The 27,941-nt window shown below is 43.9% G+C and overlaps 1 protein-coding gene across 1 annotated transcript in view; it reads right to left on the minus strand.

The window, feature by feature from the left end:
• Nucleotides 1-275: 275 nt before the first annotated feature.
• Nucleotides 276-27,941, minus strand: part of dcaf17 (ddb1 and cul4 associated factor 17) — a 63,619-nt gene continuing 35,953 nt past the window's right edge. The window contains 8 exon segments of the mRNA XM_070875650.1: nucleotides 276-446; nucleotides 2,750-2,905; nucleotides 9,588-9,668; nucleotides 13,153-13,240; nucleotides 14,073-14,182; nucleotides 16,830-16,972; nucleotides 17,066-17,171; nucleotides 20,645-20,752. Of these exon segments, the coding sequence (XP_070731751.1) occupies nucleotides 324-446; nucleotides 2,750-2,905; nucleotides 9,588-9,668; nucleotides 13,153-13,240; nucleotides 14,073-14,182; nucleotides 16,830-16,972; nucleotides 17,066-17,171; nucleotides 20,645-20,752 (915 nt within the window). The 3' untranslated portion in view covers nucleotides 276-323.

A 27,941-nucleotide genomic window follows, 5' to 3' on the forward strand; every position in this document is an offset into this window, starting at 1 on the left:
AGTGTTACAGCCATGTGACACATTTCCAGCCATCTGTTATTCTCCAAGTAATTAGTACCTCACAGTTCTAGGTTATACAGCCCTGTGAGCACAAAATATGTCCATACAAAGTGCTTTTTTAAACAAAAAAAAAATCAAACATCTGAAGTTACTTGTCAGCCAATTGATATGTTGACTTATAGTGCCTCCTAATATCAGCTTAAAACTTCCAATTAAAGTTGAGCAGTGGCAGTAAATGAAACAAATAGAAAAATAAAAAGCCAGATAAAATGTCATTCATTGTAAGTAACAGATTAGCAAACTCAGATACATCAATCTTTATTTCAGTCTTCACTTTCAGCCATATGTTGAACCATTTTGTAAACATGACAGCAAAATGTTCGGTTTGCTAGTTGTTCTATATGTATAATTGTATCTCTGTCAAAGAACAGTTGATGACTGTAGGTCTGCAAATTTAAAAAAAACATTCTTGTAAAACCTGTAAAGCATGGTATTTGGGAATCACATACGTTTTTCCATGCTTAGTTCCCACATCTGAGTTAATCTAATGAGCAGCTAAGCCACATAAATTGGAAAAGTCTCTGATTTGATTCCCAGACTGTGCTGGGCTAGCTGCATTTGTATCAGGTGGGGCAAAGACAGCAGATCTACAACTGGCCTCACCATCTTTAGGCCTGGAATGAGAATTTTACTCAGGAATTCTATAACTGATTACTATCCAAAGGTATGTGTGTGTTTATCAGGTGAACAGGATTGAGCTCAGCTATGGTAGCCTCTGCAGTTGAATAGATTGTCAACACTTAAACAGGAATAATGGCCACAAGGATGAGGTACCAGATGGCCACATGATCCTATGGAACCATACTTCAACAAGAAGTCAGGTTCTTCAGATGAGTAAGGGAGGGGAGAACTTTAAAGTAAAAGACTTGTATATTCAGGCTGGTGTTGAAAAATGTTCTATTTTATATTCGTACTGCAATATTTTATATTCTTAGTGAGGAAGTCATAAACAATCTGTGGCACATTAGCAGGTCAGTGAGGAACTATATTATACAAAGTGCATAGAAAAGATCTAAAAGCAATGGAAAAGGTACAGAATAGATTCACTAGAGATGTTACTAGGGATGCAGCTTAACAGTTATGAAGAAAGACTTGAAGTTAAGGCTTTTGACACAAGAACGGAGAAGGTTACAAGAGGAAAACAACAAAACCCAGAACAAGCTATAAATACTCAGGTCAGGCAGCATCTCTGGATAATGTTTCGTTCACTCGGTCGTCTGTATCTCCTCAGATGCTGCCTGACCTGCTGGGCATTTCCAGGTTTTTCTGCTTTTGTTTTCAGTATCTACGGTATTTTGCTTTTAGTTTATAAGGTTAAAAGGAGACCTGATAGAAGTCATCAAGATAGTATGAACGGTTATTACAAGGTAAAACTTGTTTTCATTGTCAGCAAGATGGTAGCAAGGGGTTGCAAATTTAAAATAATTACAAAAATTAATGGGGAGATTAGAAAATATTTCTTTAGAGGGTGGTTAGAACGTGGAGTTTTTGACACAAACTATCAGTGAAGCACAGTCCATCATTTAAAAAAAGGAATTGGCTAGTTGCTTGAAAAAGAGAATCAAAGAGCAAGGGGGATACAAGAGTGGGTAGGATTAAACTGATGTAGAGAATGTGATATGCCGAATGATCTATTTCTGTGCTGTATGACTGGAAATTACAATGTGTAGTATTTTGTAGAAAGACTAGTTCATTATGTTGGTCCTACCAAAGTCTGCGCTATGTCTTTTTGTTTAACAGACTAATAGTTTATAAAAACTGCAAGGTATTAACCCGTTAAATGCCTAAGGTTTCGATATTTTGATGAGATAACTAAGTGCATCACCTCATTACTTCTGTAAATCTTATCTACTCTCTTAATTTCTGCAATACCATACCTATACACTAAACTGAAGGCCCGAGTGGCTTTTATTTGTCTAGTGAGCAACAATAAATTAAAAATATGGTTTCATTGTCCCTTTTTTATTTTACTGTGGAGTGAATATTTATTACAGCTTTGGCACACAATTTCAAAGTGAGCATACATAATGGTTTCTTCCTCTCTTTCCCCATACCATCCACTATTCCCAGTTAAGAGGACGAGCTAGCAAAGCTGTTTCCCGGCCTCCATTCATGATGCTCTCACTAAATAATAAACTTGATAAAGTGCAACATCCCCACCGACACCTGGGAATCCTTGGCCAAAGACCGCCCTAAATGGAGGAAGAGCATCGGAGGGCATTGAGCACCTAGAGTCTCGTTGCTGAGAGCATGCAGAAAACAAGCGCAGGCAGCGGAAGGAGCTTGCGGAAAACTAGTCCTACCCACCCTTTCCTTCAACGACTGTCTGTCCCACCTGTGACAGAGACTGTAATTCCCGTATTGGACTGTACAGTCACCTGAGAACTCACTTTTAGAGTAAAAACAAGTCTTCCTCGATTTCGAGGGATTGCAGATGATGATGAGTGATACCTTGATCAGTTACTAGGAGGCATGTGAAAGTAGCTCCTTATCAGCTATTATCTCCTTTCTCCTGCTTCCATGAGGAAGTGTTTGGTCTCCATCCCATGGCGACATGGCTGAGATTGGTAGCTCAATGTACGGAGAATCACAGGTATGAACACATATCTCAAAAGTTCTATGGTACTTCAACAAGGCAACCAAGCAAACAATACATTAAACCAAATGACAAGTTATTGGTCATACTTACAATGTCCCATCGTTCCTTTATTGGAACACTCTTAATTAAGATGCCAGATTGGTTGTCATAAAAATCTAGATGAGTGTTTCCTTCAGTGTCTGCTGGAGCTACTGCCAAAACAGTCAACAGTTCTAGCTCATCCTCGTAGTCTACCATTTTAAAGGTCTTAAAAAGTGAAGATAAAATAAAAAAGGATAAGAATTCTTCATTCATAATTACAATTCACTGATAACTTTAATGATCCATATACAGAGGGTTCTTACTCACCATTGTTCTGCACAGATTTAGATTGCTGTGTATATACGGTAGTAAATACTGCAGTGCCTTATAATCTTATAATGTCTACTAGTCAGGTAAACTTGCACATGTTTGCATATTTCATAATTCTGCTCTAGTATCACTTACTTCCACAAAATCAATGTTACAAGTACAGGTATACATTTAACATTTCTCCATCTGATCAATAACATCAATTGAGTTTTAAAATCAAATACACTGAAGGACATAACACGAGGAACCGTGGTATAGGATTTATGTATACTCAACAGATAACTCATCTGTGCCAAAATCATTAATTTAGAATCAGCATTATTAATGGGTATATAAAATGTCCATCCATGGCTCTTCAGAATTCACTTATGTCACACATTTAATGTTAGGTAAAGAATGAAAATGAAGATGAAAATTAGAAACAATTAAATACAAGTTAAATTGTATACTTAGTGTAGTCAAGTTTATTAATTGCTTGCCGAGTCTGTCTGTCCAGTTCGCTGCACTTTTGATTTTAGAAGATAAATTAAAAATGGTTTTCTCTGACCACATTGTCATCCACCATGAGCCTCATGATACCTTCAGATAGATAGAAACATAGAAACATAGAAAATAGGTGCAGGAGCAGGCCATTCAGCCCTTCTAGCCTGCACCGCCATTCAATGAGTTCATGGCTGAACATGAAACTTCAGTACCCCCTTCCTGCTTTCTCGCCATAACCCTTGATCCCCCGAGTAGTAAGGACTTCATCTAACTCCCTTTTGAATATATTTAGTGAATTGGCCTCAACTACTTTCTGTGGTAGAGAATTCCACAGGTTCACCACTCTCTGGGTGAAGAAGTTTCTCCTCATCTCGGTCCTAAATGGCTTACCCCTTATCCTCAGACTGTGACCCCTGGTTCTGGACTTCCCCAACATTGGGAACATTCTTCCTGCATCTAACCTGTCTAAACCCGTCAGAATTTTAAACGTTTCCATGAGGTCCCCTCTCATTCTTCTGAACTCCCGTGAATACAAGCCCAGTTGATCCAGTCTTTCTTGATAGGTCAGTCCCGTCATCCCGGGAATCAGTCTGGTGAATCTTCGCTGCACTCCCTCAATAGCTGACAACCACGACGTGCGAGGATTCTTCAGCGCAGTCAAAATGTCCAACGGCCCAAGCAACCAAGGCCCTACCCCACTACTGGCCAAGAATGGAGAGTGCTAATCAAGGACACAGAGAGGCAATCAGTGCCCGCTGGAAGGAGCATTTAAGAGGATCTCCTCAACCGAGACTCTGTCTTCGATGTGAGTGTCCTCGATTCCATCCCACAGCATGCCACCCGCCATCATCTCAGCACAGCCCTAGCCCGGCACGAGGTTGAAAAGGCCATCTGACAACTGAAGAACAACAAGTCAAGAGCAGATGGAATCCCCGCAGAAGCACTAAAACGTGCTTCTCTGCCATGACTGGCGCGGATTCATGACCTCATCTCTCTTATCTGGAAGGAGGAGATCATGACATGAGATTTCAGAGACGCCTTCAAGAAAGGTGACCAGTCCGACTGCGGTAACTACAGAGGAATCTCCCTGCTGTCGACCACTGGGAAAGTCATCTCAAGAATCCTCCTCAACCACCTTCTCCCTGTGGCTGAAGAGCTCCTCCCAGAGTCGCAATGAGGATTCCGCTTACTAACGGGCACAATGGACATGACCTTCACCGCGCGGCAGATACAAGAGAAATGAGGGAATAGCACCAACCCTTGTACATGGCCTTCTTTGACCTCACAAAAGCCTTCGACACCGTCAATCATGAGGGATTACGGAACGCCCTCCTCAGATTCGGCTGCTCTCAAAGGTTTGTCACCATCCTCCGCCTGTGGTGGATCCTGACCAACGGATCCACCACAGACCCATTCCATGTTCGGACCGGGGTCAAGCAAGGCTGTGTCATCACACCAATGCTCTTCTCGATCTTCCTTACTGCAAAGCTCCATCTCACCCTCCCCGCTCGAGTGGAGCTAAATTACAGGACAAACGGGAATCTGTTCAACCTCTGCCGCCTCCAGGCAGATCCAAGGTTGTCCCATCCTCAGTCATCGAATTACAGTATGCAGATGACGCTTGTTTCTGCGCACACTTGGAGGCCGAGCTCCAAGCCATCGTCAATACCTTCACCGAGGCGTACGAGAGTATGGGCCTTACATTAAACATCCGTAAGACAAAGGTCCTCTATCAACCTGCCCCTGCCACACAGCACTGCCGCCCGGTTATCAAAATTCACGACGAGGTCCAACACCACCTTCAGTGTGCCAGTGCAGCCTTCAGTCACTTGAGGAAGAGTGTGTTTGAAGACCAGGACCTCAAGTCCAGCACCAAGCTCATGGTCTACAGAGCAGTGGTCATACCCGCCTTCCTACATGGCTCAGAGACATGGACTATGTACAGCAGGCACCTCAAAACATTGGAGAAGTACCAACTCTGTCTCTGCAGGATTCTGCAAATCCATTGGCAGGATAGGCACACCACTGTCAGTGTCCTCGCTCAGGCCAACATCCCCAGCATTGAAGCACTAACCACCCTCGATCAACTCCGCTGCATAGGCCACATCGTCCGCATGCCTGACACGAAACTCCCAAAACAAGCACTCTACTCCGAGCTCCGACACGGCAAGCGAGCCCCAGGTGGGCAGAGGAAATGCTTCAAGGATACCCTCAAAGCCTCCTTGAAAAAATGTAACATCCCCACTAACACCTGGGAATCCCTGGTCCAAGACCGCCCAAAGTGCAGGAAAAGCATCCGGGAAGGCGGAGTCTCTCTGCGCCGAGAGCAAGTTTAAGCCAAGCGCCTTCAACCACCGTCTGCCCCACCTGTGATCGAGACTGTAGGTCCCGCATCGGGACTCATCAGTCACCCGAGAACTCATTTTTAGTGTGGAAGCAAGTCATCCTCGACTGCGAGGGACTGCCTATGATGATGAATTTGTGATTTGGAAAGGCCTCCTCTCCCATAGTGCTGCTCACCCAGATAAAACGCCTAAGTAACTGTATAAATGGGTTGGCCTTTGAGTTGACTTCTTAAAAAGGTGTTAAGACTTTTCAAAAAGTAAAATACTGCGGATGCTGGAAATCTGAAATATAAACAGAAAATGCTGGAAATACTCAGCAGGTCAGGCAGCAAGTATGGAGAGAGAAAGAGAGTTAACGTTTCAGGTCGATGACCTTTCGTCAGAACTGAAAAAAGTTGGAGATGTAACAGATTTTGAGCAAGGAGAGAGGAAGGGAAAGGGGGAAGGAAGGAAAGAACAAAAGGGAAGGTCTGTGATGGGGTGGAAGGCAGGAGAGATTAAATGACAAAAGGGATGATGGTGCAAAGCCAAAAGGAGATATAAAAGGGGTCAGAGGGTCTAGTAAGGAGGGGGAACGGAGGGAAATCTTTATTAGTCGGGAAATTGTGTTGGGGAAATTGATGGGATTGAAGGCCGCTAAATCCCCAGGGCCTGATGGACTGCATCCCAGAGTACTTAAGGAGGTGGCCTTGGAAATAGCGGATTCATTGACAGTCATTTTCCAACATTCCATTGACTCTGGATCAGTTCCTATGGAGTGGAGGGTAGCCAATGTAACCCCACTTTTTAAAAAAGGAGGGAGAGAGAAAACAGGGAATTATAGACCGGTCAGTCTGACCTCAGTAGTGGGTAAAATGATGGAATCAATTATTAAGGATGTCATAGCAGTGCATCTGGAAAAAGGTGACATGATAGGTCCAAGTCAGCATGGATTTGTGAAAGGGAAATCATGCTTGACAAATTTCTGGAATTTTTTGAGGATGTTTCCAGTAAAGTGGACAAAGGAGAACCAGTTGATGTGGTATATTTGGACTTTCAGAAGGCTTTCGACAAGGTCCCACACAAGAGATTAATGTGCAAAGTTAAAGCACATGGGATTGGGGGTAGTGTGCTGACGTGGATTGAGAACTGGTTGTCAGACAGGAAGCAAAGAGTAGGAGTAAACGGGTACTTTTCAGAATGGCAGGCAGTGACTAGTGGGGTGCCGCAAGGTTCTGTGCTGGGGCCCCAGCTGTTTACATTGTACGTTAATGATTTAGACGAGGGGATTAAATGCAGTATCTCCAAATTTGCGGATGACACTAAGTTGGGTGGCAGTGTGAGCTGCGAGGAGGATGCTATGAGGCTGCAGAGTGACTTGGATAGGTTAGGTGAGTGGGCAAATGCATGGCAGATGAAGTATAATGTGGATAAATGTGAGGTTATCCACTTTGGTGGTAAAAACAGAGAGACAGACTATTATCTGAATGGTGACAGATTAGGAAAAGGGAAGGTGCAACGAGACCTGGGTGTCATGGTACATCAGTCATTGAAGGTTAGCATGCAGGTACAGCAGGCGGTTAAGAAAGCAAATGGCATGTTGGCCTTCATAGCGAGGGGATTTGAATACAGGGGCAGGGAGGTGTTGCTACAGTTGTACAGGGCCTTGGTGAGGCCACACCTGGAGTACTGTGTACAGTTTTGGTCTCCTAACTTGAGGAAGGACATTCTTGCTATTGAGGGAGTGCAGCGAAGATTCACCAGACTGATTCCCGGGATGGCGGGACTGACCTATCAAGAAAGACTGGATCAACTGGGCTTGTATTCACTGGAGTTCAGAAGAATGAGAGGGGACCTCATAGAAACGTTTAAAATTCTGACGGGTTTAGACAGGTTAGATGCAGGAAGAATGTTCCCAATGTTGGGGAAGTCCAGAACCAGGGGTCACAGTCTGAGGATAAGGGGTAAGCCATTTAGGACCGAGATGAGGAGAAACTTCTTCACCCAGAGAGTGGTGAACCTGTGGAATTCTCTACCACAGAAAGTAGTTGAGGCCAATTCACTAAATATATTCAAAAGGGAGTTAGATGAAGTCCTTACTACTCGGGGGATCAAGGGTTATGGCGAGAAAGCAGGAAGGGGGTACTGAAGTTTCATGTTCAGCCATGAACTCATTGAATGGCGGTGCAGGCTAGAAGGGCTGAATGGCCTGCTCCTGCACCTATTTTCTATGTTTCTATGTTTCTATGTAATGGGACAAGTAAAGAAACAAAAGATGGGTCTACAGGTGTAAATGGGAATATCAGAATCACCAACAGCTGTCGTCTGAAAAAATGGGGGCAGAGGATAAATGAAATTGTTGGACTCAATGTGGAGTCCGGAAGGCTGTAAAGTGCCTAATCAAAAAATTAGGTGCCGTTGCTCAAACTTGCGTCGAGCTTCTTTGGAATAGTTTAGGAGGCCGAGGACAGAGGTCAGAGTGGGAGTGGGACAGAGAATTAAAATGACAGGCAACCGGTAGCTCAGGGTCACACTTGCAGACTGAACGGAGGTATTCCACAAAGCAATCACCCAATTTTCGGTTGGTCTCCCCAATATAGAGGAAACCGCATTTTGAGCAGCGAATACAGTATACTAAATTGAAAGAAGTACAAGTAAATCGTTGTTTCACCTGGAAGGAGTGTTTGGGGCCCTGGATGGCAGGAATGGAAGTGGTAAAAGGGCAGGTGTTGCACCTCCTGCGCTTGCATGGGAAGGTGCCGTGGGAAGCATTGTGGGTGTTGGGGGTGATTGAGGAGTAGACCACGGTGTTACGTAGGGAGTGATCCCTTTGGAATGTTGAAAGGGGAGGGGAAGGGACGATATGTTTGGTGATGGGATCACGCTGGAGATGGCGGAAATGATTAATTGAATATGGAAGCTGGTGAGGTGGAAGGTGAGGTCAAGGGAAACCCTATTGTGGTTCTGGGAGAGAGGGGAAGGGATAAGAACAGAAGTGCGGGAAATGGAATGGACGAGGGCCCTGTGCACCACGGTGGTGAGGAGTCCCTGGTTAAGGAAAAAGGAATACCTATCGGAAGCACTGGTATGGAAGGTGGCATTGTCAGAACAGATGCAATGGAGATGGAGAAACTGGGAGATTGGAATAGAATCCTTACAGGATGCAGGGTGGGAGGAAATGTAGTCAAGATAGCTATGGGAGTCAGTGGGCTTATAGTGGATATTGGTCAATAGTCTATCCCCAGAAATGGAGGCAGAGAACACGAGGAAAGGAAGAGTCGGATTATTCAACTGAAACTAACTTTCGAGTTACTGAGCCAGATAGTCAGTCTCAAAAAACTAAATTCCTCTCCACAATTAACGAGTAGCTTCAAGACTTTCCTGTTAAAAAGAGTGATAGAGAATTCAAGCTCTGCAGCCTGGCTGCAGTTTTGAAAAAACACAGACCACATTGCATTAAGTCATCAATCAACTTGACATTTTAGGATCTTGGGTAGTGAACCAATTAAAGGTTAAAAGACTATCAATTGAGCCAATAAGGTCAAAGGCGGCAAGTTCTTTTCTGTAAACTGATCAGGTATATAAACAGCCATTTTGGCCATGTGGTCTCAGAAGGACAAAGGCCTGGCTTAAAGCCAAGAGCTTGTTGCTGCTGCCAGAATAAAGTTACATTAAAACTACAATCGGAGTTAGTATTTCATTGGAAATTAAGAGATCTAATAAAGAGAAAATAAATCCAATGTATTAATTTATTCTAAATCTATAATTACCTCATATTGGTCATCATCTAATCGAGAAAATCGTCTTTTCACAACTCGACCATAGGCTGTCACTGTTACTGAGCTTTCCACCTTGAATGGGGGGAAAAAATTAGAGCTATGAATCAGTACCCTTTTTGCTAATTATTCATTTGGTTCTTAATACTTTCAAAGCTCTTTACGAGCGAACATCCTTAATGCACCATATTAGAGTACCTTGCTTTCTTTACTCTGTATGTTTTATGAGCATAGATACAAATATTTATATATGCATATAGAAATATTTACCTGGAATCAATGTATTTTGATTGCATGGTGCTTGCGGGAGAGTACAATGGTACATGAGGTTTACTGTCATGGCTGTGTAAGTACCAGCGGCAGCATGTGTTTAGCAATTGGAGCAATTTGTTCCCTGGGGTTTGACTGTGGAAAGGGATCCTGTTTCCATTAGGTAGTGGTTCGGATTGCTATCCTTGTCTGTTTTGAAGTGGGTTGGTGTTGGCTTATTCTCCTTTTATATTCATCTTTATTCCCTTCCTGGTCAGTTTTCTTGATCATACAAATTTATGGCACAGGAGGCGGCAATTCGGCCCATCGTGTCTGTGCCAAATAGTGGGTACAAAATTGTGCTAATTCAGCCTCCACGTATTTCACCACTTCCAGGCGAATGCTGAATTATTCTGCTTGGGATATGCCCCATATATAGGTGTATGTTTGTTGTGGGGAGGGCTGTGCTCCCCACAATGGGAGGGAATACAAATTCATACAGTTAATTATGCTAGCTTGTGTGTTGCAGGGGGCCCTTATTCTCTATGAGTAAGTCCAAAAACCTTGGACCTGGTCCAGGAGCAGTGTCGGCAGAACTGTAGAAGCAGGTCAATTTCCCTCACCTTAGCTAGGATGGGTACAGTGTGGGTGTGGGGGTAGAGAACCACTTCAGTCTTCGCTGGTACTGAACTTTTTTTGGTGGCAATTTTCTTCTCCTGATAGCACTGACTCATGTTGGCATATGGGGTGCTGGCTGTCCTTCAGTATCTCCCACAATGGGCTGTCATTTGTGTATAAGTATTTTATCATGGAGGGTATCAAAGTTGAGAACAATTCCAACATGCACACATTATGCTCTTTCCATCAGGAGTCACTGGATAGCACTCCATAGATTTTAGCCCATAATCAAGGTCTGCACGGCAATGAAGTAAGTGCTGCATTGTTGGAAGTGCTGAGAAAAATGGCCCGGATTTTGCAGTGTAAATGATGCCGAAACTGTCAGTGATTGCCGTCATTACCTCTCTGAAACTGACCGTAACTTCAAGACTTAGCGCAGATAAACGCAGCAATCCTGAAGTTGAGGTCAGTCATTCCCTGGTCCATCACAGGTTGCGCTGTGGAACTCCTCATAGCCAGCAATCACTGAAATTACTTGAACTGACAAAACTGTCCAATTTTCCACTCTATCGCTGTTAAAGAAAAAACATAAAATGTTAAGCCTTGTTCTATTAGGTGTAACTGGAGTTTTAATGGCGCTTAAGTAATAACTATTGCCGAACAATCATTCTTGCCCTGAAAAACTAATTTTATATTTGTGGAATGTCAAATTTCTCCATTATGATCAAATTTACTAGATTTTTAAAATAATTTTTTAAAAGTTTGCTTATGATATTTCAGATTCTTTGTATGTCCCAATCTTTATTTCGCTCTCTGTAAATTTTTTTAAAATTGAATCATAAAAGCTGCTTTTTATTTCCTGGTTTGCTGCCTATGAGAATTCTTCAATGTGACTAGCTACTTAGCCAGCTTGATGACATCACTGTTGCTGGATGCGAGAGATTCCCCTATAGGCAGCACTACAATCAAATTAATATCAAATTAATAATGTGATTGCCATTGCTTTGCTGCTGACTGCAAATTCCAGACCATTAAATCAGGGCCCTATCTGCCCTCTCAGGTGCATGTATAAGATCCCATGGCACTGTCCGAAGAAGAACAGGGGAGTCCTGGGAATATTTATCCCTCAACCAACACCAACAAAAACAGATCATCGGAACATTATCACAATGCTGTTTGTGCTGTGTGCAAATTGGGTGCTGTGTTACCCTACATTACAATAGTAATTATGCCTCAAAAGTATTTTGTTGGCTATAAAGCGCTTTGGGACGTTCGGAGTTTATGAAAAATGAATTATAAATGTGATTCTCTCTTCTTTCATACATTCAGTGGAAGATTCATGGAAACTCTGGGGAAACATCGTAATTGATGTTTACACTGTTTATCCAGGTTTCCATGGATTCCCCCGCCAAAATTATGGCAGACAATTGGGAGAGCCCCTGTGGAAATTAATGGCGCTGGAGTTTAAAAATGGGTATTATAGAACTTGGGAGAGTAGATTATACCTGGTGAAACAGCCAAGCCTTCATTCAATGAGTCTGACATATGCTAAAATTTAACTGGCAGTAGATGTTTGGACAGTTAACAGGGCTGATTACATTTGAGTGTTCGTTAAAACAGGCAGAATCTTTGGGAATTTAAAAGTCACAACACACTACTAAGAATAGTGTGAATAATATAATAGTATATACATTTAAATAAGATGAATTGCATGAAATTTATTTAGCTTTACAGAATAAAATACAACAATGCTGAAACTTAACGTGTAGCCACATCAATCATGAATGGCTCTCAACTGGATATCTTGATTGCTTAACAGGACAGGATTTAAATACAATTATGTTCAGTGAACAACTTTCATATATTTCATTACTCAACCAAGGATTAATATGAGCTAGCAGAATGCCCTGATATCCGATTTTGAGACTGTCAACTCCCAAGCATTCTCATTGCAAAGGATAACCAGATAGGGGCTCCCCCATCCCCCCCTCTTTGATTTGGCTGTTAAACCCTTGGCTGCAACTGTCAGATAGATCTTAGTCATCCATGGGGTAGCCGCTAAAGGAACTGAACACAAAGTATCACTGAAGATGTCCTAGTGTATGTAGCTAACCTCACTCCTTCACTCCCTACATCTTCCAAAAGATTAAGGAGTTTGCCAGAGTCTCGGAATAAAAGCTTAACTTCCCCAAAACAGAGGAAATATTGCTTGCCCAGAACATTCCTAAATAGGTGTGCAAAAGCCTAAGCTCCCCAGCATTTATTTTCCAAAGGACCAGACAAGAGCATCTGGTTTCAAATATCTGGGGGTAATAGTAATGCACAAACTCACAAGCCTGTACAAAAATAAACTTCTCCCACTCTAGCCAATAGGCAAAATGATGCAACAGCCTGCCCGTATTACTCCTAGCAAAGGCAAGCACAATAAAAATGAAAATATTTCCTCAATGCCTGTCCCTTGGTTGGGAATGGAGTCCAAGGAATCCCAGCAAATCCCCTACGTAGTCTCCAAGAATAGATAAACAGAGACCCAGAACACCTGATGATAATGGTGGCATGAGCTAGCTGGAAGGAGGTCTGCATCTTTATGAACATCGATCGGCATCCATCAGGCCTTCCCAATCTTGAAATGGACCAATGTGATTAATGGTGGAAAAAAATATTAAAAAGTTACCGTGTCTGTTCTACTTACCTTTCTTTCTTTCTCAGAAAAAATAGTAAATGCTCGTAAAACCTGCCATCTCTGTATATCTTCAGATTTTTCAGTCAGCTGCAACAAACTGACAAGCACAACGTTAGCACAATTGATAATGTATGTCCATCAACGTTATAAATTATACCGGAAATATTTTGCACAATAAGAGGGATACACCAACTAACAATTGATATTTTTAATTCTTTAATTTCATTTGAGTAAAATGAAGAAAAACATTTAAAAACTCCTGCCAAGTTACCAATATTAACACACTGGCAATCATTTTGATTGTGGATTAGGGTGAAGTACCTAAAACAAAAATTGATAACGTATAACATCCTCTTTTACTTTTTCTTCAGATTGGGCTTTGAATTTTATAGCTCTAGCTTTTTGTTCCTGCTGCTTGTGGTACCTTTTCCTATTATTTTCCTCTGGTGAAATTAGAGCCAAAAAATGTGGCTCTTATTCCGAGTTAATTTTGACTGTGGCTGGGTAGAATAGTGCATAGGCTTGCTTATAGTTTGGTTTCAATTTTTTTTAGATTTTTCATCTTTGGATATCTCGCTTGTCTAATGACATTCAGTCTCACATCTGTGTTATTCTAGGATTGGTAGTTGAGTTTGGCTTTGGATTTTCTGAGCAATGTACATTTTCAATCTCCTGGCCTATGGAGAATTGGAGCAACTTAGGTAAGCTATTATTTAATACTAGTATTGGATTTTCCTTCTCCATTTCCTCTGGGAGGCGGATTATTCAGATATTCCTCATTATTCAGTAGGAGGTCTCCCTGTCCCATTATCCACCCCCTTTTGCTTGAAAACAGGTGGTATTTGTGAGGAAAATCCAGGACCTCCTCTCTTAAAATTAATCATCAGTCCACTTGCTGATGAAGGATGAATGTAATTATACAAACTTACTTAATTTGTGTCGGTCCGACATGTATGATCCTTCCTGAATCATCTGGATGGAAATATATCCAATCATTTTCCAATGAACAACATTGCATCTCTTGAATTCCATTCTCTGCCTAATTGAAGAAAAGTGCATTTGACAGTTTATAGCAATGTAGAGCCAGTCAGAATACCAAGAAAAATTATGGCATTGTAATTAGTATTACTGCAATCATTGTGATAAAAAGTTAAGCATTTTTGACTGCAGTTTTCTTATTGCATTGTTTCGCAGATTACAAATAGGTTTAAGGAAAAACCTAACAGCAATGTAGATGGTCTGTACAACTCTAGTTCCCCGTTCACATTATTGCTGAAATGCAAGCAGCACTGAACCAGCAGGCACACAGGCATAGTATGTTACCACCTCCAAAAGTTAGCAGTATAATTAGGTGAAGGGAACAGAGTATAATTATCATTTATTCTCCTGAAATCCCAGTATGTAGACCTCAGCCACATTTGGAGAAGGCAGATGAGGTGCAAGAGTAACTGTCTCAATTTAATTGATAGAATCAAAATAATTAAAGTAACATTATTGGATACTTCCTTTTAATCAAAGGCAAAGCTTTTGTCACCGCCAAGTTGTATATAGAATCTTACAATTTGATAAAGAATTATTATAATTTTTCCAGAATTTTATTCCATAGAATTTGAAAGTTTGACAATCTGTGGGTTTTTCCACACTAAGAATTGTGGAACACATGACATTCCCTGTAGCTTACCTTGAAAAAAATGACAGATTGGATAGAGAAAGGGAATATAGTAGATGTAGTGTATACGGATGTTCAGAAGGCATTCAATAAGGCATTTCACAAAAGGCTTGTTAAAATAAAATTCAGGCATACGAATAAATTTAGTAGCATGGATAGAAAGTTGGTTGCCAGATAGGAAGTAGAGCTAGAGTAAACAGCATGGCCCCCCCGATCTGCGAGGGAACACCATCGCCGCAGGTCGGGGCTATAAGGAGCTGGAGCGGAGCGGAGCGAGGAAACAGCACGGCCCCATACCTGCGAGGGAACACCATTGCTGCAGCTCGGGGCTATAAGGAGCTGGAGCTAGCCCCTGCAGGGAACAGCGCGAGCTAGTCCAGGAGTGCAATAGCTTCGAGGAGGGAGACTGGATTGATGTCACCAGAATCCAGGTTGCCTATTGGAGCGTGGGCAGGACCATCAGAGCGACCCAGGTACAGCAGGAGAGGCGGCAAGCAGCAGAGGAGCGGTGAGTAGGAGCGGCGTGGAGCGATCGGGGCCCAGGAGAGGCGAGAGTTCGGAGCCCAGAAGAGGTGTGGGGCCCAGGGGCAGCACGGGTCAGCCCACACTGCAATCTATGGACAGTAGGAGTATGTGTGCACGCCAGGTCCATGCAGCAGAGCTTGGTCTCCAGTCATCTTGGTTAACCCTTGCCACTGGACCAAGTCTTAGCTCTGTTAAGCCCATGTGGTGGCTGGTGTGCAACGGCCACCCCACGTTAAAAGAATCCATGCACAGGCATCTCCCACCCTTCAATATGTAGTTCAGGACCTGGAATATCAGGTCTCTCATTGAAACACTTGTGAACTCATTCCTTCTTGGTGTGGAAGCGGGTCATCCTCAATTAGAGGGACTGCCTAAGACGACAAAGTAAGAAAGAGTTAGAGTAAATGGATTTTGCTTGGACTGGAGAAGGTTGGAAGTGGTATACTTCAGGGTTAGTTCTGGGTCCACTTTTATTCTTGGTATATATTGATGATTTGGACCTGGGTATAGGGAACACAATCTCAAAATTTATTGACAACACAAAAAGTAGGAGGTTTGGTAAACAGTGAAGAGGAATTTAAAATACTTCAAGAAGACAGAGAGATTAGCAAAATAGGCAGACAGGTGGCAGATGCAATCTAATGTGATTGTGTGGCGCAATATAAATTGGGAAGAAAACCAAGGAATGGGAGTTTACACTTAATGGAAAGACACTGAACAGTGTGGATGAACAGAGAAACTTGGGGGTTCAAATATATAATTCCCTGAAAGTGCGAGTGCAAGTAGATAAAGCCATTTAAAAAAAGTGTCAAATTTTACGTTTTAGAAACAGGAACATTCAGTACAACAGTAAAAAAAAAGTAATGATGAATTTATACAAAATATCAGTTAGGCCATAGAGAACTGTGTGCAATTTTGGGCATCTCATTCTAGAAATTCCTAGTACAATGTAGATTCACCTGGGAATGGGAAACTACAGCTATGAGCAGAGACTTGAAATACTGTTCCATTGGAACAGAGAAGGCGAAGGAGATTAAGTAGAGATTTAAAAAAATTATACAGAGTTTTGATAATAAATAGGAAAAGACTTTCCTCTGGTTGGGGAATCATTGATTAGGAGTCATCAATTTAAAATTCTCACTAAGAGGAACAGGTTAGGAGAAATGTATTTACTTAGAGGGTTGTTGGGACAAAGAATGCTTTGCCACAGGGAATGATTGAGGCAGAGACCATTGTGTCTTTTAAGGGAAAATTGAATGAATATTCGAAGCAGAGGACTATATAGGGTTAAGGGGAGAAAGCAGGGGAGTAGGATTAGTTTTGGATTACTCTAGTAAAGAGCCAGCAGAGATGGACTGAATGGGCTCCTTCTGTTCTCTCAACATTTATGCTTCCATGGTCGTTTAAAGGCAAATATAAGAATTACTGTATATACAGCCCAACTGCAAAATCATGTTGTCAAAAAATATTCAGAACAATTGTGATACATTACCAGCTCTTTATCCTTTAAAGAATAAACATGGTAGATGCCCTGCTGATTTCGCTTATTAGGAGTAATTATGTAATGCCAGGGGTGTCCTCCAATCTGCAATGCACTTTCAAGACAAGAAACTTCAAATAGGACAGGTGGACAATCTGTGAAAGGAGGGCTTTAAGTTTATATCAATAATGAGGTACTTGTGCATCCTAATTCTGGAGAATACAAACAAGATTTTGAATAGAAAATACCTGTTATGTTAATATTACATGGAATTCCGAATGGAGCTGCACCCACAATTCCAGTTGTGTTGTTCCATTCACAGTTTTGTCCAAGAATACATTGTTTCTGTGTAAACTGTGCAGACAAGAATTTTGATGTTTATGCTTAAAGAACATTTCAGACGAGAATGTAAAATACTTCAATGTTTTGCCTTTGAATCGGTTGTATGTTTTTTAAAAACCATAGTACCAGCTGACATGGATTTTATAATACAGTTGTGTGCATTATTGAGTGAACAGATTTATTGTAGCTTTTATTCAATGACTACAAACTTAAGTCAAAACGATACACAAGAGAACATAACCATGCTCTGTAAATAACATCCTAAATAGTAATGAAAATCACACAGGTTAAGTAACCTCTCTGTTGATGGGAGCGTCGCTTTGAAACATTTTGCTCAGGCTCTAATTTATTCTGTATGCTTTCTAGTGCAGAGATTTTTAAGCATTATTATTGAGAAACTAAGGTGAAAGACCACGTCTCATAGTGCAGGATACCATCAAGATTGAAAAGAATAAAAGGGAAGGTTGGCAAATCAGAATATTGTAACTAAGTATGCCAAGCTTGAATTTTAAAATCACTTAGAGGTTAGAATCACTGAGAGGTTAAGTAAACAATTTTGAGTAAGAAACAGTGCAATGAATCTTGATTTCAATACAGTGAAAAAGTAGGGAGAAAGAGAACATAGAATCATATACAGGGTATTTGGAACTTGGAAAGAAGAAGAGCGGAACAGTCTCCACTCATAGTCATGGTATTCATACTCAGCAAAGCAGCATTACAGACGGCTCAAGGCTGAGGTCCAACAAAAAACCCGGGACCTAAAGAACAGGTGGTGGATGGAGAAAGCACAGGAGATACAGCAGCTGGCCGACAGCCATGATGTGCGAGGATTCTTCATTGCAGTCAAGGCTATCTACGATCCAAACTCCTCAGGCCCCACCCCACTGCTGGCCAAGAACAGGGAAATACTCATCAAGGACACCGAGGCAATCAAGGCCCGCTGGAAGGAGCACTTCGAAGATCTCCTCAATCGAGACTCTGCCTTTGACACGAGTGTTCTCGACTCCATCCCGCAGCATGCTACCCGCCACCACCTCAGTAAAACCCCAACACTGCACGAGGTAGAAAAAGCCATAAGGCAGCTTAACAACAAGGCTACGGGAACAGATGGAATCCCTGCTGAGGCACTGAAGTATGGCGGAGAGGCACTGTTGGCGCGAATACATGACCTCATCTATCTCATCTGGAGGGAGGAGAGCATGCTGAGAGATCTCAGATGCAGTGGTCGTGACCATCTTTAAAAAAGGGGACAAGTCTGACTGCGGCAACTACAGAGGAATCTCCCTGCTATCAGCCATTGGGAAAGTCATCGCTAGAGTCCTCCTCAACCGTCTTCTCCCTGTGGCTGAGGAGCTCCTCCCGGAGTCACAGTGCGGATTTCGTCCCCAATGGGGCACAACGGACATGATTTTTGCAGCGCGACAGCTGCAGGAAAAATGCAGGGAACAGCGCCAGCCCTTATACATGACCTTCTTCGACCTTACAAAGGTCTTTGACACTGTCAACTGCGAGGGTCTATGGAGCGTCCTCCTCAGTTTCGGATGCCCCCAAAAGTTCGTCAACATCCTCCACAACAACATGCAGGCCGTGATCCTTACCAACGGATCCATTACAGACCCAATCCACGTCCGGACCGGGGTCAAACAGGGCCGTGTCATCGCCCCAACCCTCTTCTCAATCTTCCTCGCTGCCATGCTCCACCTCACAGTCAACAAGCTCCCCGCTGGAGTGGAACTACAGAACCAGTGGGAACCTGTTCAACCTTCGCCGTCTCCAGGCCAGGCCCAAGGCCACCCCAACCTCTGTCGTCGAGCTACAGTACGCAGACGAAGCCTGCGTCTGCGCACATACGGAGGCTGAAATCCAGGACATAGTCGACGTATTTATTTAGGCATACAAAAGCATGGGCTTTAGGCTAAACATCCGTAAGACAAAGGTTCTCCACCAGCCTGTCCTCGCTGCACAGCACTGCCCCCCAGTCGTCAAGATCCACGGTGCGGTCCTGGACAACGTGGACCATTTACCATAGCTCAAAAGCCTCTCATCAATAAGAGCAGACATCGACGACAAGATTCAACACCGCCTTCAGTGCCCCAGTGCAGCCTTCGGCTACCTGAGGAAGAGTGTTCGAAGACCAGGCCCTCAAATCAGCCACCAAGCTCATGGTCTACAGGGCTTAGTAATACCCGCCATCCTTATGGCTTAGAAACATGGACCACGTACAGTAGACACCTCACGTCGTTGGAGAAATACCACCAACGATGTCTCCGCAAGATCCTGCAAATCCCCTGGGAGGACAGACGCGCCAACATTAGCGTCCTCGACCAGGCCAACATCCCTAGCATTGAAGCACTGACCACACTTGATCAGCTCCGCTGGGCAGGCCACATGCCAAAGCAAGCGTTCTACTCGGAACTCCTTCACGGCAAACGAGCCAAAGGTGGACAAAGGAAATGTTACAAGGACACACTCAAAGCCTCCCTGATCAAGTGCAACATCCCCACTAACACCTGGGAGTCCCTGGCCAAAGACCGTCCTAATTGGAGAAAGTGCATCTGGGAGGGCGCCAAGCACCTCGAGTCTCATCGCCAAGAGCATGCAGAAACCAAGCGCAGGCAGCGGAAAGGGCGTGCGGCAAACCTGTCCCACCCTCCCTTACCCTCAACGACTATCTCTCCCACCTGTGACAGGGAGTGTGGCTCTCAGATTGGACTGTTCAGCCACCTAAGGACTCATTTTAAGAGGGACTGCCTATGATGATGACTCATAGTAATGTCAATAAAATACAGAAAGAAGTTAAAGGTTAAAGTGAAAGGAATCACACCCATCAGTGTACTGTGCCAACTTTGTTGAATTGGTAGCAACTTGCCTCTTGAGTCAGTAGGTTGTGGATTCAAGCTCCACTTTAGGATTTGAACACATAATCTGGGTTGACAATTATACTGCTAAGGGAGTGCAGCAATGAGACATTAACCAACGGAATATCTGACATTCTAAAGGCTTTAGCCTGCAATTATGCAAAATTCATCACATCTCCTCAAGTGTTGTCAATTTTCATCTTCAGTCATCCTGTCCTAATCTGCTGTTTTCTCATTAAAACCCAAGTTTCACCTCTTTGGCCCTTTCCCCCTCCAATTTTTCTCCTTGGAAAACACTTCTTATTCCAAAGTTCAATCCAGAAGATTAGTATTTGCTTATGTTTGCTTAACCTGCTTTAGCTCTCTTGAATCACCTAACCTTGAACTAATATACTTAAATATCTCACTATATTCACTTGCTGTCTCTATCACACTCCTAGAACTTTTCAGCTTTCTGTCAAACAAAAATCAATCAACTTCATTTTCCCTCTGTTGAAATCACCATTCTTGACAACTTCAATAATAAGCAAAATTGAATATTTTGCACATCACAGAGCGGTTCCCATAAACAGGCTTCTCATCCAACAGGTTCAGCATTGACCGGTATACACTACATTCTCAACTTACCTTCTCAATAATCCACTGAAAACTGTAAAGCTTGACCAGGCCCGTGCTGTACGTCACAATGAGTAAACCCTGAGAAACAGTGGCGTCGGTTATATTGTTTCCAAAAATCTAGGAAATGAGGAATACTGTATTTTTTTAAAAAAGTTTACTAAATTACATCAATTACGAGTAGCACATTTTGACATATTATTTGAACTCTACCCTAGTTCATTTTTATATTTAATATTGCAAAGTTGAGTTTGGTTTTCTAATTGAAACAATTTTAACTACCATTGCTCTTCAAGTATAATACTTCCCACTGTATATATGTAACCCCAGTTTTGGCTACAAATATTTGGAAAAATGTAGTATCCATGTATAAATACAACCCACCACACTTCTGAAACAGTTAAAATAAATTATTCAGCCTAATGTCTTTAACAGCTACAATTGAAGAATGAAAGCGTTAGAAATTAGTTAGCTTAGTGCCCCTGGAAAGGGTCAGAACAGGAGCGCTAAAGGGGTTCAGAGCTGCGAGTGCTGGCATTCGCGCCGCTCGGCACATTCAGTGTGCTGATTGCCGATGGCGCTGACCAGTGCCTCCCGGGGGCGTTGAGCCGGTGTGCAACATCCCCTGTTTCGACATCGCAATGATTTTTGTTTGCTGCTGACCCTGTAGCACGCCCTAGTGGGACGCCCTGGGAAAGCGGGCAGTCCGAATTGTTCCAGCTGCGGTGATGGAAGAAATGAATACATCAGGTAAGTGTGATTGTTTTCCTATTTTTTCTTTTTGTGATTTATGTTTATGTGTGGTGAGCAACATATTGGAAATGTTTTTGTGATGATTTTTTTTCCCAGGGAAGTCTCCGAGGCCAACTCTTTAGCTCGGGATTTTCAGTTGCTCAGCCAGCCTAGTGCCCCAAGAGAGGTGTGGAACACCTCCCTTAGTGCTCCGCTCCACACTCTGGGCCCAGCTGCTGAATTTTGTGGGTGCAGAAACAAACCATTTCCCGGCACAAAATTTACCGTCCCACTGCCATTAGCACCCTAATTAGCCTCCAACTGAATTTCCATCCCAAAAGAATGTTACAGCACAGAAACAGGCCATTCAGCCCAAATGGTCTATGCCGTTTTTCATACTCCACACGTGTAAAGATTTTTTCAAACCTCGCCCACCTTTTTCATTCTTAAATTTTTGCTCTTTCATTACCATCTCACAGGTCAGTAGAAACAATCTGTCACTATTTACCTCATGAGCCTTCTTAATCCTGAAGATCTAATCAGGTCACACTTTAACCAACTCAGCTTCAATGGAAAAAAAGCCCTAACTTCTCAATTCTCTCTTCGTAATGGTAATCCCTCATCCTTGATAGTGAATCTACATTGCCCCTTTTTAATTGCTTTTATAATCCTTCCTATAATGGGGTATGCAAAGTTGTACACAGTCCTCCAACTCCAGCCTAACTCAGCCTTGTACCAGTTTAATATTAAATCCTTGCTTTTGTATTCCATGCTTCCTAGTACAAACTAAGGATTCCATTTTCCTTTTTTATAGCCTTATCTACTTGTGCTGGAAACTTTGTTTGCCTGCACACCGAGGCTCCTCTACTCCATTTAAAATCTTACTATTTAAGGTACATTTTTGATTTCCTTATGCTTCCAAAATGTATAACTTTATATTTTACTGGATTGAACTGCATCTTAAGTGATCTGCCCATTCCTGTAGCCTCTCTATGTCCTTATGTAGCCTCTGTCATAGTCTAAATTACAATTTGAAATACAACCAATCAGCTACTTTTGCTACTATTCCCTCAATTCCTAATTCATCAATTTGTGTATAGTAAATAATAACCACCTCAATACATTCCTTTTTCCAAGTGCCATCATCGTTGCCAAAAGTCTTTTACATAGTACCTTAATTGAAAATCCATATAAAGCACATCCACTGCATTATTTTTAATTTATCCTCTGTTATCTCTTCAAAGAATCCTCTGTGGTTAGTAAAACACAGAGCTGCCATTTAGATATAGAAACAATGGGCCCAAGTTTCCACATGATTTGCGCATGATTTTTAGGAGCAACCGGTGGAGAACTGACTATCTTAGAAATCGCAATTCTCCACATTTTTTTTTCTGCAGTTCTAGTCAGGTAGAACAGTTCCACTTTGGAACAGAATTTTTTCTTCAAAAGGAGGCGTGTCCGGCCACTGACGCCTGATTTGAAAGTTTCCACAGTGAAACTCCAAACTAACTTAGAATGGAGCAAGTGAAGATTTTTGTAGAACTGAAAAAACCTGTTCTACACATTAAAAAATCAGGCGCAGGTTACAAATTAGGCGTCCAGAACGAGGTGGGGGGGAGGGGGGGGGGAGGGAAGTCATTAAATTCTACAATAAATCCTTATTTATACTTGTACAAATGTTATACAAATAAATCCAACCTGAATAAACATTTATAAGCAAAGAAAAGATTAAATAAACCATCTTCCTACCTGTGTGAAAGTGCTTCAGCCAGAAAGAATGCTGCAGCAAGCTTCACAAAACGAGGCAGCCGTTCCCGAAGGCGGGTGGGCGGGAGGAAGCCGTTCCAGACGGCGGGAACCGACCGAACGCGTGGGGGGGGGGGGGGGGGGAAAAAGAGAGGGAAGAGGAAGCCGTTCCAGACGGCGGGAACCGACCGAACGCGGGGGGGTGGGGGGAGCTGTTCCAAATGGCAGGCGAGCGACCGAATGCGGGGGGGGGGGGGGGGGGGGGAGCCGTTCCAGACGGCGGGCGAGCGACTGAACGCAGGGGGTGGGGGGGAGCCGTTCCAGACGGCGGGCGAGCGACTGAACGCAGGGGGTGGGGGGGAGCCGTTCCAGACGGCGGGCGAGCGACTGAACGCAGGGGGGGGGGGGGGAGCCGTTCCAGACGGCGGGCGAGCGACTGAACGCAGGGGGGGGGGGGGGAAGCCATTCCAGACGGCGAGCGGGCAGGAGGGACCCAACCGACCGACCGAACGCAGGGGGGGGGGGGGGGTGGGGTGGGGAAGAGAGAGGAAGCCGTTCCAGACGGCAGGAGGGAGGAAGGGAGGAAGGGAAGGAGACAGAAGGCTGCAGGAAGCCTCAGAAATTGAGGAGCCATTTCCCGACGGCAAAAGGGGGAGATCGTCGGGAAACGGCTGCCTCAACTTTGAGGCTTCCTGCAGCCTTCTCAGTGCTGATGGCAATGTGCTTTTATTAAAAAATGTTCAAAAACTAAACAGCTACAAAGAACTACAAAAATGGCCGAGTGCCAATGTTTCCTTCACACTGCGCGTGCGCGAACGCTCCAACGCGCACGCGCAGCGTTGCCGGCAGGAAAAAAACTGATTTAAATAGTACCCGCCCCCTCCCACTTACAAAATCGGCGCGAGTGGAGGCTCTGCCTCCCTGGGCGCCGCGCCAAACAGACAAGGAGCTGCAGGGCTCTCCAGAATCGTGAGTTTTTTTTCCGGCGCTGTTTTAAGCGCTGGGCGCCCGTTTTTTATCGTGTGGAAACTTGGGCCCATAGAAACTAGGTGCAGGAGTAGGCCATTCGGCCCTTCGAGCCTGCACCGCCATTCAATATGATCATGGCTGATCATGCAACTTCAGTACCCCATTCCTGCTTTCTCTCCATACCCTGGATCCCTTTAGCCGTAAGGGCCACATCTAACTTCCTTTTGAATATATCTAATGAACTGGCCTCAACAGCTTTCTGTGGTAGAGAATTCCACAGGTTCACAATTCTACGAGTGAAGAAGTTTCTCCTCATCTTGGTCCTAAATGGCTTCCCCCTTCCCTTATCTTTAGACTGGTTCTGGACTTCCCAAATATCGGGAAGATTCTTCCTGCATCTAACCTGTCCAATCCAGTCAGAATTTTATATGTTTCTATGAGATCCCCTCTCATCCTTCTAAATTCCAGTGAATATAAGCCTGGTCGATCCAGTCTTTCTTCATATGTCAGTCCTGCCATTCCGGGAATCAGTCTGGTAAACCTTCACTGCACTCCTTCAATAGCAAAAATGTCCTTCCTCAGATTAGAAGACCAAAACTGTACACAATATTCAAGGTGTGGCCTCACCAAGGCCCTGTACAACTGCAGTAAAACCTCCCTGCTCCTATACTCAAATCCACTAGCTATGAAGGCCAACATGCCATTTGCCTTCTTCACTGCCTGCTGTATCTGCATGCCAACTTTCAATGACTGACGTACCATGATACCCAGGTCTTGTTGCATCTCCTGATCTGTCCTATTCGGTCACCATTCAGATAATATTCTGCCTTTGTGTTTTTGCCACCAAAGTGGATAACCTCACATTTATCTACATTATACTGCATCTGCCATGCATTTGCCCACTCCCCTAACCTGTCAAAATCACCCTGCAGGCTCTTAGCATCCTCCTCACAGCTCACACTGCCACCCAGCTTAGTGTCAACTGCAAACTTGAAGATATTACATTCAATTCCTTCGTCTAAATCATTAATGTATATTGTAAATAGCTGTGGTCCCAGCACTGAACCATGCGGTACCCCAAAAGTCACTGCCTGCCATTCTGAAAAGGACCCGTTTATTCCTACTCTTTGCTTCCTGTCTGCCAACCAGTTCTCTATCCACATCAATACATTACGCCCAATACCATGTGCTTTAATTTTGCACACCAATCTCTTGTGTGGGACCTTGTCAAAAGCCTTTTGAAAGTCCAAATACACCACATCCACTGGTTCTCCCTTGTCCACTCTACTAGTTACATCCTCAAAAAATCTAGAAGATTTGTCAAGCATGATTTTCTTTTCATAAATCCATGCTGACTTGGACCGATCCCATCACTGCTTTCCAAATGTGATGCTATTACATTTTTAATAATTGATTTCAACATTTTCCCCACTACTGATGTCAGGCTAACCCGTCTATAATTCTGTTTTCTTATTCCCTCCTTTTTTTTAAAAAGTGGGGTTACATTAGCTACCCTCCAATCCATAAGAACTGGTGCAGAGTCTATAGAATGTTGGAAAATGACCACCAATGCATCCACTATTTCTAAGGCCACTTCCTTAAGTACTCTGGGATGCAGACTATCAGGCCCCGGGGATTTATCGGCCTTCAATCCCATCAATTTCCCTAACACAATTTCCTGTCTAATAAGGATTTAATTCAATTTCCCCTTCTCGCTAGACCCTCTGTCCACTGTGGGGGGAGCTGTTCCAAATGGCAGGCGAGCGACCGAATGCGGGGGGGGGGGGGGGGGGGGAGCCGTTCCAGACGGCGGGCGAGCGACTGAACGCAGGGGGTGGGGGGGAGCCGTTCCAGACGGCGGGCGAGCGACTGAACGCAGGGGGTGGGGGGGAGCCGTTCCAGACGGCGGGCGAGCGACTGAACGCAGGGGGGGGGGGGGGAGCCGTTCCAGACGGCGGGCGAGCGACTGAACGCAGGGGGGGGGGGGGGGAAGCCATTCCAGACGGCGAGCGGGCAGGAGGGACCCAACCGACCGACCGAACGCAGGGGGGGGGGGGGGGTGGGGTGGGGAAGAGAGAGGAAGCCGTTCCAGACGGCAGGAGGGAGGAAGGGAGGAAGGGAAGGAGACAGAAGGCTGCAGGAAGCCTCAGAAATTGAGGAGCCATTTCCCGACGGCAAAAGGGGGAGATCGTCGGGAAACGGCTGCCTCAACTTTGAGGCTTCCTGCAGCCTTCTCAGTGCTGATGGCAATGTGCTTTTATTAAAAAATGTTCAAAAACTAAACAGCTACAAAGAACTACAAAAATGGCCGAGTGCCAATGTTTCCTTCACACTGCGCGTGCGCGAACGCTCCAACGCGCACGCGCAGCGTTGCCGGCAGGAAAAAAACTGATTTAAATAGTACCCGCCCCCTCCCACTTACAAAATCGGCGCGAGTGGAGGCTCTGCCTCCCTGGGCGCCGCGCCAAACAGACAAGGAGCTGCAGGGCTCTCCAGAATCGTGAGTTTTTTTTCCGGCGCTGTTTTAAGCGCTGGGCGCCCGTTTTTTATCGTGTGGAAACTTGGGCCCATAGAAACTAGGTGCAGGAGTAGGCCATTCGGCCCTTCGAGCCTGCACCGCCATTCAATATGATCATGGCTGATCATGCAACTTCAGTACCCCATTCCTGCTTTCTCTCCATACCCTGGATCCCTTTAGCCGTAAGGGCCACATCTAACTTCCTTTTGAATATATCTAATGAACTGGCCTCAACAGCTTTCTGTGGTAGAGAATTCCACAGGTTCACAATTCTACGAGTGAAGAAGTTTCTCCTCATCTTGGTCCTAAATGGCTTCCCCCTTCCCTTATCTTTAGACTGGTTCTGGACTTCCCAAATATCGGGAAGATTCTTCCTGCATCTAACCTGTCCAATCCAGTCAGAATTTTATATGTTTCTATGAGATCCCCTCTCATCCTTCTAAATTCCAGTGAATATAAGCCTGGTCGATCCAGTCTTTCTTCATATGTCAGTCCTGCCATTCCGGGAATCAGTCTGGTAAACCTTCACTGCACTCCTTCAATAGCAAAAATGTCCTTCCTCAGATTAGAAGACCAAAACTGTACACAATATTCAAGGTGTGGCCTCACCAAGGCCCTGTACAACTGCAGTAAAACCTCCCTGCTCCTATACTCAAATCCACTAGCTATGAAGGCCAACATGCCATTTGCCTTCTTCACTGCCTGCTGTATCTGCATGCCAACTTTCAATGACTGACGTACCATGATACCCAGGTCTTGTTGCATCTCCTGATCTGTCCTATTCGGTCACCATTCAGATAATATTCTGCCTTTGTGTTTTTGCCACCAAAGTGGATAACCTCACATTTATCTACATTATACTGCATCTGCCATGCATTTGCCCACTCCCCTAACCTGTCAAAATCACCCTGCAGGCTCTTAGCATCCTCCTCACAGCTCACACTGCCACCCAGCTTAGTGTCAACTGCAAACTTGAAGATATTACATTCAATTCCTTCGTCTAAATCATTAATGTATATTGTAAATAGCTGTGGTCCCAGCACTGAACCATGCGGTACCCCAAAAGTCACTGCCTGCCATTCTGAAAAGGACCCGTTTATTCCTACTCTTTGCTTCCTGTCTGCCAACCAGTTCTCTATCCACATCAATACATTACGCCCAATACCATGTGCTTTAATTTTGCACACCAATCTCTTGTGTGGGACCTTGTCAAAAGCCTTTTGAAAGTCCAAATACACCACATCCACTGGTTCTCCCTTGTCCACTCTACTAGTTACATCCTCAAAAAATCTAGAAGATTTGTCAAGCATGATTTTCTTTTCATAAATCCATGCTGACTTGGAC

Source organism: Pristiophorus japonicus, chromosome 3 (assembly GCF_044704955.1).
Source record: "Pristiophorus japonicus isolate sPriJap1 chromosome 3, sPriJap1.hap1, whole genome shotgun sequence".
In the NCBI taxonomy this organism is placed as follows: domain Eukaryota; kingdom Metazoa; phylum Chordata; class Chondrichthyes; family Pristiophoridae; genus Pristiophorus; species Pristiophorus japonicus.